This window comes from Siniperca chuatsi, linkage group LG3 (assembly GCF_020085105.1).
Source record: "Siniperca chuatsi isolate FFG_IHB_CAS linkage group LG3, ASM2008510v1, whole genome shotgun sequence".
NCBI lineage: Eukaryota > Metazoa > Chordata > Actinopteri > Centrarchiformes > Sinipercidae > Siniperca > Siniperca chuatsi.
In genome coordinates, this window is record NC_058044.1 from 20,065,216 (window position 1) to 20,082,654 (window position 17,439).

Here is a 17,439-nt window from a genome sequence, read left to right on the forward strand (position 1 = left end):
GTATCTTCCAAAGTTGGCCCTTTTTAGTAAAAAATTCCCTCTTTATGTTGTACATGTCAAAATAGTCGGGTGAATGATTCTCCTAAATGAGGAACGACCCATAAAGTTCAGACAAGCTATCCTCTTCTACGGGGTACTGCAGATATGTCCAAGGAAACCCAAAACTTCACATTTAAAATGATGATGCTGCCATGAGGGAGAGCTGAAACTAAATGCCACGGGAATTCGTCTCAGCAAGAATCCCATTAACAATGGATGTCTTTGAGCTGTAAAACCTATGAACCTTATAGTCTGTCTGAGGTTGCACATTCAACTACTCTTGAGTCTAAATGCAGCTCTCCAAATGCATTAATTTGTGAATGAAACCTACAACTACGTACACTTTTAACTTATGTTAAACTAAATATCACCCCTTCTCTGCCAAATGTTTGTATTAGTAACTATAGAGTATGGCGACCGTAGATACTCCGGCGGTCACAGAGCAATATACTCAGGAATATTAGTTATATCAGTTCTGTAGGAATTATGCAGTTATTGAGCAGGACAATGAATTGTCCTGTAGGTTTTCTTGTAGTGTTAAGGTAGGGTACACTGGTTAATTTGTGATTTGTCTCAGTTTGTGCAGTATAGGGCCTCAAGTGGATGCGTCACAGCAGTCTGAAGTAATCTGCCAGTTGATTTATGCTCATATAGATTACCCATAGATGGGAGGACTACATCATTTTTATTCTCTTTTTATTTGGATTAACGATATATATAATTAAAACACATGGTGGAACACATACTATGCCAGGGGATCCACATATGTAGGTAACAGTAGGTTATACATTACACAAACATCTTAAAGTCCCATGGAGACCCAAAGTGTTAGTGTAAGTCATTCAATTTAATTGTAATAATTTTTTCTGTATTTATTCATACTGTTATTTATTTATGTAATATTGAACACGTTGGGACTCTAATAATCTGGCACATGTTGACAGTTTTTTATTTTTTTGTTTTGTTTTGGGGGGTTAAACTTGTTATTCAAATAGGTTTCCAATCGTTACCAATTTACACTTATGATTATTAAGTTTTGCTGGCAGAATTAGACTTTTTTTCGATCATCACTGAATCTGAGCGGTATAAGTAATAAAGATCAATAGTTGCACAAATGTTGGCGGATAATGCACGGTATAATATACTGTATAACTGGTTGAAAAAATAAAAGGTCCTGCTTTTCATCTCAGGACTGACACACGGGCAACAGCGACATCCTGAGGTCACTATTAGAAATGCATTGAACTACATTGTACACATACCGGCTTGTTTTCTAAAACACTAACGAAAACAATATGAACTTCATTCATATTCTAGCTTTGTGCTTTATAATGCAGATCTCGCACACTGACCAAACCAACCAATGTACGCTGTGAAACATTGCGGCGGTACTCTTGTGTGACACACAGCGAGATGATGTGTCGCCCATTGATTGTGCGGTGTCGACGCTGCACTGCAGGTGAACTTTGCTAGCCAGATGCTAACAGTCGCAGCATCACAGCAAGTAGCGACACGTGTTTCTGCGGTTAAAATCTTCTTTTTGGGACACGACCCACATCAGGACATTAACGGCGTTAACGTTAAATATTATTGTAGACGAGACTAACGTTAAATAACTTACTGGAGTGAGCTAACACTAACGTTTGATAGGCGACGAGCCTTGCCAGAAAGTTCTGTATTCAGCCTGGCAATCAGAGTTACGTGTTTGTTAACGTTAGACAAACAAAAAAATCGCAGAAAGTCACAATAAATACAAAAACATGGCGTCCCCGAAGCTGGCGAGGATGACCATCGCCTCCATCAGTCCTTAACAGACTTCAAAGTCAGGTAAGAGGAGCTAGCATGCTAAGTTAGCCTGCTACAGTGGCTAACTAACGTTAGTCAAGTAGTGTATCTTGCTGACTGAATCTCTTCCGAAACAAACTGGTTGTCATAGATGAAAGCTTTACGGCGTTTGCCTTCAAAGTAGCGCTGTTTGTCATTTGTCGCTGTATCTGAGTTTGAGTGTTAAACTTTTCCTGAGAGGTTAATGTCATACTAACGTTACCTTCACCTTAGCATACTCTGACAGCTAGCTAACCTAGCTTGCTGCTACCGGCATCTTAGAGCCTTTGCAAACGACCTTATTGTTTTGAAATGTGACTCATGGCTGCCATGTGATTTTCCCACTTTTAGTAACGTTGGGTGAATTTAATCAGCATCAAAACGGCAGCAGCAGGCGAGAAACTGGACTCATCCGGCTCAGCATCCAGGTCAAAGATGGAGTTAGCAGCGGTGAGTGCACCTGCTGGTTGCTGCCACTGTTTATGGTTATCAAAAAACCCGTGTACTGAATCTGTCACTTTATATTTTATCAGCTTATATTTTCCCTTACAAATAAAGCAGTTGAATTTGTTCGTGGGGATAAACCTGTGTTAAACCAACCAATTGTAATACTGTTTGTGTGTGTGTGTGTGTGTTGTGACCTTACAATAATATTCTAAAGTTACACATTTTCACCTTTAACTGTCTATAATGATAATAAAGAGCACCCAGTCCAACTTGACGGCACAGCAGTTAAAACTACATGTGGGCAATACTGATAAAATCCTCTATCACAGGTTGTGTAAATCTTTATCATAATATCAGTTGTTTATTCCTGGGAATTAAATACCTGACAGATCATGAAACTTCAACACATCATACTAAAATCCAACATGATTCGCAATATTGCCCACAATTGCCCAATACACCCAGAGATGTTAAAGGGAAAGCTACTGCGGTATAAACACTATGGCAAAATCTCTGATAGTGGAAACATTTACATTCTCATAGTATTGCTCACTCCTAGTTAAACCCCCAAGGACAAAATAAGCTGCCTTTTAGCTGGTTACTAATGACATTTGATACCAGAACAAGACTGAAGGCCATAAATGCATAATTCTTGACTACTGTATGTCTCTTTAACATTAGAGACTGATCTCCTGCCCATGATAATGAGAAAGTCATGTGCTTTATTTTGAAATTCAAAAGATGGCTGCTGCCGATTTTGTGAAAGTGTCTGAAACCACCTGAAACACCTGAAATAAAGCTAGAATCTTCTTGGTTCGTGGGACAGAGCTGATTTGGAGGGCATTATTGAAACATGGGATGGATTTTTCTCTTAATTTGCTCGAATTGTTGACCCAGCCACACAGGTGCTGAAATCCAGTGTCTAAAATCACCATAACACACACACACACACACACACACACACACACACACACACACACACACAGACAGACAGACAGACATGCAGCCACTTCATGACTCATGCCATTTGATGAAGATGCAATTTAGCAGTGAGCTTTGCAGAGGGGGGAGAGAGTGAAATACAGATGTGTGAGTGTGTCTCTGAAAGATAAAGATAGAAGCCCATAGAAAAACGAAAGGCTGGCTTAAGCTTCTGCTTTGGGTGTAAAACTGGGGGGAGGGAGGACGAGAAGCAGGAGAAAGCCATTGTGGGCCGGCGGTAGAGAGAGAAAGCGAGGGAAGGAAGGAAGGCGAGAGATGGAGGTTTATTTTATAATATGCTACTTGTAATAGCAGCATCACAGAAAGAGGGAGGTGAAAGAGGACAAAATGCAGGAAAAACAGGACTCTCAGAGCCGAGCCCCGGGCAGCCTGGGCAAGGTAGGAGTGTGTTTGTGCATTATGCGTGCATTAAAGTGGCACATGTGTGTGTGTAGCAGCTACATATAGTATGTAATGAATGTTGTGTGTGTATAGCAGACAGCGCTTATCTGCAGTGCACACATTTTATTTTGCGTTTGTTGTAATTGTGGTTATTGTTATTGCCTTATGATGAGCATTTTCTTTTCCCAATTTACATGTTGGTTTTTTTTTCTGGGTAACTGTTTACCTTCAAATGCAGCTAAATTTAGTGTCCGTCTGTCTGTCCATGTCTGTGTCTCATGCCCTCGCTGCCTGTTTGTCCATGAGACATGCAAGCACAGATAATATTGAGCCTCAGTTTAATTCTACCCAACAGCCTGTGTGTGTGTGTGTGTGTGTGTGTGTGTGGACTGTCTCGGCACATTTCCATCATCTCCACTGTATGGGGAGTGGGTCTTTCCTCTGTGCTACAGGCTTGTTTTATTTATTTTTATTTAAATTTTGTAATGGAAATGCAATACAAGCATATTTATATTCAAATTAAAGTCCACTCCTTGTGTACGAGATAATGTTTCATTATTTTGGGGCCCACTTCTGTTGTGTCAGGATTTTTGATGCAGATATTTGCATGGATAACGTTTGCCTGCTCTTTTGAGAGGGTCTGTGGCATTCAACAAGAGGTGACGAGTGCAGAGAAAGATGTTGTTGTTGATGCTTTTTACACTGTGATTAATCCGTTATGTTTATCATTGCCTCATCCCCTTTCTCTGTCTGTCATCCTCCAACACTCTCCTCTCTGTCCATAATTCTGATTTCTATCTACACCCCCCCCCCACATGCTCTCTACTCTGCCATTTCTTTCTCCTGTCACTTCTCTCCTTTACGTCCACTCTTTGCCATTCCCCCACCTTCTCTTTCTTTGCATCCCTCTGTCTCTCTCCTCCATTGTCCCTCTCTCTGTCTGTCATCGTCCTCAGGCTCACCCGGCTCTCAAAGCCTTTATGTGTGGCTCTCTGAGCGGCACCTGCTCGACGCTGCTATTCCAGCCTTTGGATCTGGTCAAGACACGGTTGCAGACCCTGCAGAACAATGCCAAGCCGGGGTGTGTGTGCACACATAACACACAGACACATCTCATGTGTATGAACATGCAAATACACACACACTACACATTTTGCCTGCATGCCATCAGATGCATGTAAATCAGCATGCCCCTGGTGTTATCTTTTCTCTCTCTGACTTTGATTTACGGACACCATGATAATCAACATGCTCTCCAGGCACAAAATGACACACACACACAGGCACGCACGCAGCATGGCAGGACAACATTTGCGATCAGTGCCAGCCTGAATATACTGTTATGACCTATATAGGGCAGTTAGTCACACCAGCACCATGTAATCATACTGTCAGGCTGCTAGGTTGCAATTTACTCCACTGAAGACAGGAACAGGAAATGTTAATGGATAAAAGCGGATATTTATTTTAAACATGTTCCACAGGTGGAGTACCAAACTCCAGGGGATAATTTCTGTAGTAATGATCTTTCTACAGTTTATTGTTCCCACCATGAAAATCCAAACTGTTTATCTTTTATCTGCCTTTGAGTGTCTGTATGTTTTTACATGCTCGCACCTTCGCATGTGTCTGTAACCATTTCTCACTTTCATCCTGCAGTGCACCAAAGGTGGGGATGTTTACTGTTCTCGTAAATGTTATTAGGACAGAAAATGTCTTCAGCCTGTGGAAGGGACTTTCACCAGTGAGTAACTGACCTTGTTTATCATTTTTAACATTTACAATCATTCCTGCCGTTATAAATCCTGTTGTTGCATGTATGTATGTAGTCAGTATTTGTTCTCCAGCACCAGTCCACGTACACGCTTTCTGTCTTTCAGCTAACATTAGCGTTACCTCTCAGTCTTGCTCTACGGACTATAGCACATGGCTGTGATTCTTCTCAGAATGCTAAATTTATAGAAACAACATCCATCTAGTACAATGTCTTGACATGGACTTAGTAAGTCAAACAAAACAAAACACAACAAAAATCCAGTAGTACGACACTTGTGACATTTAAACTTTATAGTATGACTGTAAAATGTTAAAAATGTTTTCAGATTACCACAGTCAGAATATAATATATTTTATACTCTTGGTTGGCACCAGTATAGCTAATATATATTGTATATGTTATAGCTAACACCACCTTTAACACCATCACATTAGGCAAAAAGCAGAATATGAGAAATGTTTAACACTTCTGTTTCTCTCTGGCAGTCATTTGTTCGCTGCATCCCCGGGGTGGGCATCTACTTCAGCACCTTCTACTCCCTGAAGCAGCACTACTTCCTGGACCGGGCACCCAATGCTGGCGAGGCTGTTCTGCTCGGAGCGGGTGCCAGAGCTGTGGCTGGTGTCTCCATGCTGCCATTCACAGTCATCAAGACACGCTTTGAGGTGAGCGACAGTTTCTTTACATACTGAGAGACCTCAGAGCCCATCTGACCTGAGACGTGCGGTATGATTAGTGGACTTTAATCACGGTCAAGTTTCAATTAATGTTGTTAACTTATTAACATGGCAGTTTACAATTGAAGACAGTTGTAAATGTATGATTGCATTTAGTCAGTGGTTCAGTTTTAGGCAATGATTAATGATTTGTCTTTGTCATCTATTTTTAAACCCTTTCCCAGTATGTTGTTATGAACCACTTTTGTCTGGTGAGATTTCCTCCTGGAATAATAGACCTTTAGCACATGACATGTTTAAAATAGGTGACAATAAATCTGAATGTCTTGATCCAACGAAAACATTTTAAGAACCCTCAAGCCACATGAAAGGAAGCTACTTTTTGTGGGGCTACTGGCTCACCAGTATTGGAGGAATCTTATTTTATGCCTTCAGGCACTTCTCATGAGCTCATGTTTTTGTAGTAATAAGTAGGACTCGTGTGTTTGTGTAGAGCCCTTTTATACAGTCTATGGTAGAGCCTTCTTTTAGTCAAAAATAAAGATCCTAGAACAAAAATAGCATTTTCATGATAGCAATTTTAAAATACAAGCGGTTAGATGTTGCTATTTTTCTGGTTCTGGCACAGGAAGATGACTTCCTCATTATTAATCTTGCCTGCACATGACTGGTCGGTTGATTTTCCAACTGGGGAAACAGACGTCAATGAACCAGACCTGAAAGAAAAGTCTGGAACCAGGCAAACACAGGGCTACTTTGTGCTGCAGTAGAAAACAAAAGAGGATAATTGTGTTTACATGACACAGACATTTTCAACGAGTGAGAATGTCCTTTCATGACATGTCCACCTTCATCTTATTCATTAATCAGGAGTTCTGATTAGTTATAGTGCTCACTGGCTGACATGACATTGCATATCTAAGCGTAACAAAGATGGTGACTAATGAATGAACCATGAAGTATCTGTGAGTAACAGGCATTGTACCCAATGAATGACCATTTCACTTTGCATCCATAAATGAATAACCACAATCTACGACTGGTAGTCCCCAGGGGCAATCTGTAACACTGTTAAAAAAACCCAAAACAAACTGTATCCAGCTGTGAGTGTTTCCAGGCGATTAGGCAATTACTCCCGGTGTCGTAAAAGCAACAGTGTAAATAAACGTGTTCCATATTAATTTTATGTGTTTGTATGTTGTTTCAGAGTGGCTGTTACAACTATGTGAGTGTGGCAGGGGCTCTGAGGAGTGTGTACGAGACAGAGGGAATCAGGGCTCTGTTCTCGGGGCTGACTGCCACGCTGCTCCGAGACGCTCCGTTCTCCGGCATCTACGTCATGTTCTACAGTCAGGCCAAGAAGGCGCTGCCTCAAGGTGAGAGCCACAATGCATCAGCAAATCAAAATGGAGGTCATTAAAATGTGAAGCGCCTTTTTTATAGATGAGCAGAAGGGTGCCTAAGTGTTGTTCTTGTACTACAGAAAATCAATCAAGTGTATAGTGAATGGTTTAATGCTTTTGAATCTTTGGCCTCCAAAAAAGGAGCTTTTAAGAGCTTTTATGTCTTAAACCTGGACGTTTTTTTACACACCTTGATGGCCAGCAACACCTTAATTTGAAGATTTAAAACAAAGTCGAAATATCACAAAAACGCCTGGTCTCTGCTTTCTCCTGATACCTGGTTTCTCTTCTCGCAGAGGTGGCTTCGTCGGCCTACGCCCCGCTGGTGAACTTCAGCTGTGGGGTCGTGGCAGGTGTCATGGCGTCGCTGGTCACACAGCCTGCAGACGTGGTGAAGACCCACATTCAAATCAGCCCATCCCAGTGGAGCACGGCAGACGCTATTCGCTACATTTACATGGTGTGTACCCATTTCATCCCAGCTGTCAGTTTTTGTGTTACTGCATGTGCACGTCATTTTCAGGGAGAAGCAGAAACGCTAATTCTTGTTGGCTTCCTCAGGAACATGGCGTAGGCGGGTTTTTCCGCGGGGCTGTACCCAGGTCTCTGCGACGCACTCTGATGGCTGCTATGGCTTGGACTGTCTACGAACAGCTGATGGCTCGAATGGGCCTCAAATCCTGAAGAGTAACAGTGTTGAGCCACAATAAAACAGGATGAAATATGAGGGGATAACGATACACAGTATTTTCTCACTGAAAGCCCCACGAAAGAAGAAGAGGGTGCAGAGGAGCTCGTAGAGACAGTGAACCAGCACTACCAAGATTTTGAAAAGAGGAACCAGGCGGATAAATGTCTGAAAAAAGAGAGTAAGAATGCTGAGTGTGTGTGTGTGTGTGTGTGTGTGTTGATATTTAAGTGTTTGTGAAAATGTGCCTGTTTGTGTCTGTAGGTGTGTAAATTTGAGATTGTGATGTTACACCTGACACACTCTGATGTCATTCTTAGAGTGAAGTGACACTCCCTGCTGTGAAGTGAACTTATTCCTTCTCTAACTATTTATGTTTGGACACCCTGAGGTATGGCTGCCACTAAAAAAAAAAAAATGCCCCTGACAGAGGGCCTGTAACTGTGCTGGGCAGCTTAGCTGCCTTTGACAAGGTATTTTAAAATACTGTCAAGGCAAACAGGACACTCAGAAAGCTGGCGCAGCGTACATCTGCTGAGGTAGCCAAAAACAAAGCACTGCAGAGAGAGGAGCTCTGGCTTCTGCCATATTTATGAAACTTGCACAAGATTGGGCAGTGTTTCTTACTTGCCAATTAATAAGCAGACTTAGATATTTAATTTGTTTCCGGCTCAGACAATCACAACTACTCACACTGTTGCATTATGGGAAGAAAATCACAATAAAGCCTTTGTTGCCATACTGCTTAAAATGCTATGCTGAGTTTATATACAACTGTGGTGCATTTTTGACTCAGCAGAGTGAAACCAGATGTGCTTTTTAAAGAAGTAATGATAGTAAGAAACATAGCTGAAAGATATTCAGACCTGTGATGGCATCTCAGATCAGGATGTTGTGGATTTTGTGGTTTTGTAATTGAAATGCTTGATTTTGAGGACAAAAACAGCAATGTAATTCACACTGCTTCCTGTGTTTAGGTAAGCTCTTTTATAATTTGACTTTTTTCCAACACGGAGTGAACACAAGTGAACTTTTTAATAACAGGGTGAAACTGCAATCTTACAAATATTTCAGCATTTGTTGGAGTGAGTTACCTCCTGTGATTAAATGAGTGGCCTGTGAGCATATTTCCAGAACATTGAGCTTGCAAGCGAAGCTTTGCTCAATCGTTGCGCTACTGCGTTCATAAAAGTTATACAGAATCCATGTCCCTGCTGGAGAGATGTGGATCTTGACATTTTCCAGCCTCTTCCTGGCTTTTTAAATATTTGACTAAATACAGACTTATTGGTTGTAACAAATGATGGCCATATTTTTATGTTGCTCGTACAGTGTGCCCTTTGCTATAAATATTATTTATTATTGTTGATATAAAAAAGAGGTGATATATTGAAAATGATTATTATATACAAGTGGAAATTCCAAATGGAAGATCTTATTAGTGGAGGAGACTGAAGACTTAATTGGACAAAATAGATCATTACGCAGCTAAAGTGTAACACACAATGAAGATTTTTCAAATGTTGGTAACATGACAGAAAGGTCATTAATGTCCAGTGTGATCAGTGATATAAGAGGAAAGGTTGTGTAGCAAAAAGAGAAATTTAATGACAGGAGTTGATTTCTAAATGTTTGCTGTAACACCAACTGTGTCTCTACATGTGCCGTGATTCACACCTGTAAGTTTTACCTCGTCGATTATCTTCATTGTCACACCACTCCTGTACTCTTCGTAGATCCTGTGTTGGGACTATATCATATATGGTCATTGTTATTGTAGATATTTGGGCTGTGCATGTGTTTGCTCAGACAGATGCTGTGCCTGCCTGGTTTTTAATGTCAATAAATTTTCCTCCTTTTTGAAAAGTAATTTTGACTTTGCTTTATTGTTGATTTTGCTTTATTTATAGATAGCAACTATTATAATAATAATCATCCATACCAACTACCGTATCTTGGAAATATAGCATCAGCCATATTATTAACAAACCAGAGCATGCATGCTGCTACTAAACATTGTCGAGAGCCACTTGATATGACTGTTGCAGAGTGAAAACCAGCCATTATAACCACAATATATTAAATATAATGTTTGGAACGCTTAATGAGATTATGTGAAGCATTCATTTGCAAATATATCAGATTTTCAACAGTTATTGATCTTCTACACTGTAGAAAGTTTGGAATGAAATAGATTTAAATCAAATTTAAATAATCAAATTTTCAACATTTGATTAAATATTTAAATAATATGTTACAAAATAAGGCTGGAGAATTGTTAGACATTGATTGTGGCTTATCACAAACCTATGCTCTTTAGTTTCTAAATGGACTTGAAAGACACGTGGACACAAAAAAGACAACTTCAAGCTAAAATCAAAACACTAACCTTGTCATAATAGTACAAATGTCAGTAATAAAAAATATTTGTACAAAATAGAAATTGAATTGATGTGAATAACATTTTGACTGAGCATTTTAAAACAAAATCTAACATTTTACCTTTCCAGCAAGAGTGAGATGTTGAAAACTTAAATGACATGAATGAGAATTAAAAGCAGAGGAAGTTGAGTTTCTCCTTACAGTCCCAGTTCTCCCACACTCCCTCTTTGGTTAAAGCTCCACAGCATTTCCATATTGGACACTGGTGGTCCTGAGCTCCTCCTTGGGGCCAGGCCTGGTACACCAGAGGGTCACCGTTCACCCACAGCCAGCGGCCCTCCAGGTAGCGCAGTCCGATCCACACCTGCTCAGTGATGTTGTCGTGCTGGATCTTGCTCAGGGCCAGAAGGTGCTCGGTCTCAGAGAGCAGGCTGGTGAGGTCAGTCTGATGCTCTCTGCAGTGCTCCAGAGCCTCCTCCCAGGTCTTCTTCACCTCCACCATGATCAGGTTCAAGCAGAAGAAATGAATGTAATTGTTTTGTCCAGGAGTCCAGTCAGTGGGGCTGTTGGGATCCCTGTAGAGACCGATCCATCCTGAGCCGGTCTGACTCTCAGCCCTTCTGAACACCTGATCCTCCAACTCACTGTTGATGGGTGAAAGGTCCTGAGACCTCTGACAGGGTTTTACTGTTGTGATGAAGACGTGTTTTGCAGACAAACTGCACACACTTGTAATGATGAGCACTCTGGAGAGAATGATCTAAATCCTGGTTCAGTCTCCTTCTGGGAGGACTGAGATCGTAGTTTTGTTCTCTTCCTCTCTGACTGAGCTGGTGACAGAATGAACGTTTGCATACGTATAAACAAGACTTAAGATGGCTTTTCAGACAACTCAAATGTGTCTGCAAAACAAATCTTCTCAAGATGGACATTCAAATGTCATTTTGAGAAGGTCGTGCTGCCGTGTGTACCCTTAAAGACAAACTAATCGGAACAATAAAAAATAAACAATTTATTTGTATGGTAACTTACTTTGTGTTAGTTTGCGTTTGAGAACACACTGCTGGCTTATTTATTCTTTGAAATATAGGCTTGATCTACCCTGTTTGCTTGTCATCTTTGTCATGGTTTGAGGGTTTGTGTATAGTTATTTCCTGTCTTATTTGAAATATTCTCCTCCCCTCATGTGTCTGGTAGTTTTACTTCTTACTTCTAGAAGTAAGAAATTTCACGTGTTCCTGCAGTGTTTCTTGGATTTATTTATTCATATATTTATTCAAATCATATTCATATTGTACGTCTAATTCTGCAACAAAGAGATTTCAGAATATCAAAACACTGATGTTTTGACACAATTTATCCACAGGCCACTTGTTCAATTCTTGCTCCATTTGATCTGTTTTTTAACACTTTTGTTCATTTCTCAGTGGGCTGAAAAAGTACCAGTAAATCATGATTTAATGTACAATTTACCATAGTTTTCAAACTTTACTACAAAACCATTTACTGTCTTACCTCACAGATTCATTCTCACACACTGATTATAGAAGCTTCTTTGATAGGCTCTAAATACCCATCAAATACTGAATTGCCATGAACCAAGACCACCCCAGTTTTATCCTTTTTACTTTACGTAATTTATCCTCACGCTTTCTCAGAATTTCTCTTTTTCTCATTACTACTAGTCTGAGAAACAACAATAGGCTAATGGTGTAGACCACCTTCCTGGAAAAGTCAGCATAGTTCAGAAACTGAACTGTATCTGTAAACTGTAACCATTACGCTTACTCATAGTTTCTGTCTGACACCGAGGGATTTATAAACCCCACTGCTACTAGAGAAGTTGAATGCAACATGCTGGACATTATTCTTAAGTATTTTTAAGTGTACAGTGAAGAGTAATGGTTTGTGGAGGCCATCATTCTGCTTCTTTGGCTTGTTGATACAACCCTGGATTATTTGTTGTTTATATTTTAGAAAATAAATGACTCAGCAGCACCTCAAAGTTTAAAGGAGTTATTAGGTTGTATGTACATAATAAACATTTTGGCCACGATTCGCCACAAAAGATCATTAGATGCAGCTGAAAAATATAGAAAAGTCTAGTAAGTGGACTTTGAGCTACATTTTTTTTTTTGTCAAACTAGAATGGATGTGTCAAGATTTAGGGATAGTCCTATTAATAGGATAATAATGATAATAATGATATTTTAACAAGTTAACTTGCTTTGAATATGAATGTGATTTTATTTTGCCAAATTTTCCCAGCCGTTTGAACATCGTAGTAGCTATACTGTATATTACAACATACTATATTATACATCTGCTGTATGCATCGTTCATGTGCACTTTCTATGCGAGAGCTCTGGTCTGTACAGGGTCTGTTTTTTCCTGAGCTGAGCTGGTCCATTTGTGCGAAGCGTACCTGGCAGGCCAAACTCAGGGCTTGATTCAGCCCCCTGTATGCGGAAGTAAATGTCACTATAAATGTGACGTCTCTTCCTTTTCCGTCCTCTTTTACCATGAGGTGCTGCAGGTCGCCGTACTGCGGTGTCTCGCGGTGAGAAGTGAGTCTGACACTGTACCTTCTCATTATTATACTCCATGTTGTGAGGACTAACCTGTCGGGAAAGTCAGGGGTACATTAATGAAGTATATCAGTACAGCCTGTGTAACGGACACAGAAGTAAGAAACATTGCTCTCGTCTGGCTGGTCACGCTCGTTGCTGCGGTGTGTCTGTAGCTGTTTTATACAGTCTGTCTTTACCACTGACAACGTTTATTAAAATAGGGTTAGTCACTGTATTTAAATTAAATAATAATAAATATCATGTCTACACGTCAATGTATTTGTTAAAATTAGTGGCAGTTGGCTGTCTCCCTTTCGTTTGTCATGTTTGTAAATATTAAAAATAGCCGCAGTAAATTAATCGGATATATACAATAACGATACTTGTCTGGGCGGCTTTGAATAATTATGGCGGGTAAATGTCAGTTATTTTATTAAAAATAAGTGACATAATGAAAAGTTTAGCTTTTCTTCTCTCATCTTTGACATACTTTCCATTCTATGCTACTTTATATTTCTACTCCATTACATTTCACAGGGAAACATTTTACTTTTTACTCCACTACATTTGACAGCTTTAGTTACCAGTTAATTTTTACATAAAAAAAAACATGATATGCTTATGTGATATAATGCAGTACTATACTACTAATCTACCCATTAGTATACAAGCTCCACATTGACGAACCTACAACATGAAAATGCATTTGTTAGTGATAAAAACATAATAATATAATACTCAGTTATAATTTAACACTATGAAAGGAGCTGTTCTGCATGAGTACTTTGACTTTTGATACTTTAAAATACTTTAAATGCTGATAATACTTTGTACTTTTACTTAACTAACATTTTCAATTCAGGACTTTTACTAGTAATGGAGTATTTTTAGACCATGGTATTTCTACTTTTACTTAACGAAAGGATCTGAGTACTTCTAAACAGTAAAATACTTGTGCATTTGGACCAAATACGGTCCATGGCATTCTCATTTTAATTAAATAATATTGAGGGGGATCCCGTGACAGAAATATCAGATGTCTTAACATCAGGTAACTTGATGGATTTGACAGCACGTTCCTTCACCTGCGGCATAAGGCTGAATTCAGTTGAATAAATAACTGTTTTAAATAGTCAAGCTTCTCTCTTTTCATGCCTGTCTTTATTTTGTCCAGGTCTCTGTTTTAAAAGAGTTGGTGTATCTCAAGAAACTTCTTGGTTAAATAAAATAAAATGTCGGAAGGGTCCTGGAGTGTCTGCGCTTCAGTATTTTCTTTAACTATTGATCACGTCAGGAGCTTGCCATCAAGAACGTTTATACTGTTGTGGTCAATTTGTTGCTCATCGCTATCTGACGGACTTTATTTTTTATTTTTTTTGTTCTCTCCTCTCCCAGCTCTCCTACTAAACTCGTAACTCAAGGAAAGTGGTCACGATGTCCGGAAGTCTGGCTGTGCTGCAGATGAAGGAGCCGGTCTGGGAGGAGCCAACCTGGACTTCCTGGAGCAGTATGTCCACAAGAGGAATACTGATGGTGAGTCGGACTTTTTAATTTTCTATTTCATCATGGCTCATCAGGTTTTCACACAACAGCTGTATTTACTCTTTGAATACATCCTTCTTTCTGCCTACAATCAATTTGTTTGTGGAAATAAGTTGTCATGCATGCTGTATGTAGGTAATTAGTTTAAAGCTTAAAACATTGCAATGTAATCTGACAGTTAAGGTTCAACGTGATTCTTTTTTCCATCACAAAAAGAGGGCCATGTTTGGAAATCACACCGTTTAAGTTTATGAAATTATATATGTGGTGGTAATGTGTGAAAACTACAACCAAAAATAAATTATACCTCGAGTCACTGTGATCACAGGACCTTGACCAACTGATTTAATACAAATGTCTGTGTTATAACTTTGTCATGAGTGTGGTAAGTAATTTGGCTTTCTTCTGTCTTTCCTTCTCCAGTTGTGTAAATTATTAACCTGACTGCTGGCAGCCAGGGCCATTGTTGCCATTGAGAGTCCAGCCGATGTTTGTGTGCCATCTCCTCCAGAAACACAGGACAGGTCAGTTTATGGAGAAAGCTACTTTACGCCTGACAGGCTACACCTCTCAGAATATGTTCTGTGTATTGTTAAGCTTATTGTATTGCACTAAACATGCAGCACACCATTAAAGCCTGGCACTGATCTTGTCAGTGTTAAGGTGTCGGAAGTGTGCCAGAGTGATATGGCCGGGTTTTCGCTAACACCATGAGGACTGCTGTCCCATGACTGGGGTTTGATAGTGACCTGAGCCACACTTGAACATTAAATACTCAAGTGCCTTTTTTTCTCTCATGCTCCACTAATTGGATACCTTCTGCAGGCCCAGTCATGCTAAATGCTATAACTGTTGCAGTATTTGTTGTCTTGTTTCTTCGACGCAAATGGCAGCAGATTTCCATGCGGAGCCCACAAAACACTGCCTCGGGTTACTTCATTTGTATTGGCTTCAATGAATCAGCAGATTCTTCAGTGACAGGATTAGACCCATGTGCAGGCACATTGTGAGGCTGTTTACTGCGAGCTTTACTGGTGTCTTTCATAGGAAAAAGGATGAGCAGTGCAGAAATTACAGCTGAAGACAATGTCATCCTTTGCCCCAGGGGCTGTTATGAAATTTAGACCAGCTGATTAAAAGCCTCTTCTGTGGCACAATTACCCATCTGTATTTAGCTACCAGACATTACTCTCTATAGTGTATAAATGTTGTGTGGGTGTTGAGCTCTGGGATGGCCCTACATAACAGGAAGATGCTGGTCAATGAGGCCACCGTGTTTATGCACCTGATCGAATGTTGAGATTGAGCTAGAGCTTTTAGCCAGAGTGTTATAGCACAGCTCTTGTACATGCTTTATGTCAGAAACAGAAACATTGTCTCACTTGTCTGCAGTTGTCAACTGTTCAAACCAGTGAGACCAGGTGTAGTATTTCTCCTGTGCCTTTTTTTTTTTTTTTTTTTTTTTTTTTACTGTCCCATGACTATTTGATATTGTGTAGGAAAGTAACCATTTTCTGTTTGTCTGTGTGACTAGGGTCACCACTCTGTGGGTCTGATGTGCGGTGGATGTTGGCCAGAGCGGTGTTGAGGATGAGGGGGACCATCTCCTGGGAGCACCCCTGGGAAGTCATGCCTAATCTCTTCTTCTACAGAGACCCAGAGGAGGTGAGCGGTGGGGGGAAAAGTCACATGTAAACACAGATGTTGGGACTCCCATTAAAGGCTGCTGTAGAGTTTTTGATCATCAAGAAGTGAGATTTATAGACTAGTATACTTCAATTTAACAAGTATCAAATTAAAATTCTGATCGCCTTAAATACAGAAAAATATGATCAGTTAAAGTAGTATATAATATATTATACTAATCAGTTTCCAACATTTTCCAACAGAGGAGTGATAACAACACAGACAACACAGGATCCTACCATCTTGTTTACTAAATTCTTCCGGGTTGATTTTTGGCAGCTGTCAGAGGATGAATGTAAAAACAGTTAAACAGAATACATATTAATGAAATATTTCTCACACTGTTTCCTCTTGTTCCTGCAGAGGACTGGAGTGCCACTGAAGGCTGGTCTGCAGCTCCCACTACACTGGCCTCAGACTGGGGCGGTGCTAGTTCTGACTGGTCCGAAGTCATGTCCGTCAAAAAAAACACATGAAAATGCATAGCACTATGAGCTGAGAAATCAATAAAGTTCCCTTGTTGTTTATAAAACTGTCCTGTGTCATTTTGTTTATCTTTAATGAATATATGCATAATGTATGCACACAAGATTAATATAGTTATAATATCAAATGTGTCTAATGTTTATATTTACAGGGACAAGTACCATGTCACATATTACAGCATTAATAGCCTAAGCAAGTTTGTACCTGCTTTAATACAAGTACAAAACCCAACAGGAAAACGCATACAAAGATGATACAAAATGCAAACAATGATGCAGTAAAAATACGATTAAAATAAACAACTTAATAAGAAGCAGCTGATCTTTCATGACTACATCAGTGATCCCTCCTGTATACTTTAGTTTGAAATTATCCCTGAACTGTTGAGTTCTGTGGGTCAGGACAGAACTTGACTACAAATTTTATGTGCAGGTTGATTCATGAGATTCATAATGGTAGTGACAAAGAACATGTACCTAGTGTAAGGTAATATACCATTTCTGTTGTCTGCAAGCTACTTTGTAATTACAACTCA

General features: G+C 39.8%; 1 protein-coding gene and 1 non-coding gene across 3 annotated transcripts; both read left to right on the top strand.

The window, feature by feature from the left end:
• Window positions 1-1,286: 1,286 nt before the first annotated feature.
• LOC122873807 (mitochondrial glycine transporter B-like) lies at window positions 1,287-16,945 on the top strand. Of its 2 annotated transcripts, XM_044190985.1 has the most exons (12): window positions 1,287-1,866; window positions 2,215-2,313; window positions 4,650-4,774; window positions 5,353-5,437; window positions 5,956-6,135; window positions 7,355-7,523; window positions 7,847-8,010; window positions 8,112-13,187; window positions 14,586-14,723; window positions 15,156-15,256; window positions 16,267-16,397; window positions 16,782-16,945. In XM_044190985.1, exons 2-8 carry the CDS (start codon window positions 2,299-2,301, stop codon window positions 8,232-8,234), a joined length of 861 nt encoding a protein of 286 aa, XP_044046920.1. In that variant the 5' UTR covers window positions 1,287-1,866; window positions 2,215-2,298; the 3' UTR covers window positions 8,235-13,187; window positions 14,586-14,723; window positions 15,156-15,256; window positions 16,267-16,397; window positions 16,782-16,945. The 2 variants fall into 2 exon arrangements, with proteins under 2 accessions (XP_044046920.1, XP_044046918.1); XM_044190983.1 differs by lacking the exons at window positions 1,287-1,866; window positions 2,215-2,313 and adding an exon at window positions 2,358-3,690.
• On the top strand, window positions 15,352-15,494 carry LOC122874143. Its single transcript, XR_006377569.1, has one exon. It is a non-coding gene; the product is annotated as a small nucleolar RNA SNORA62/SNORA6 family (small nucleolar RNA).
• Window positions 16,946-17,439: the final 494 nt, after the last annotated feature.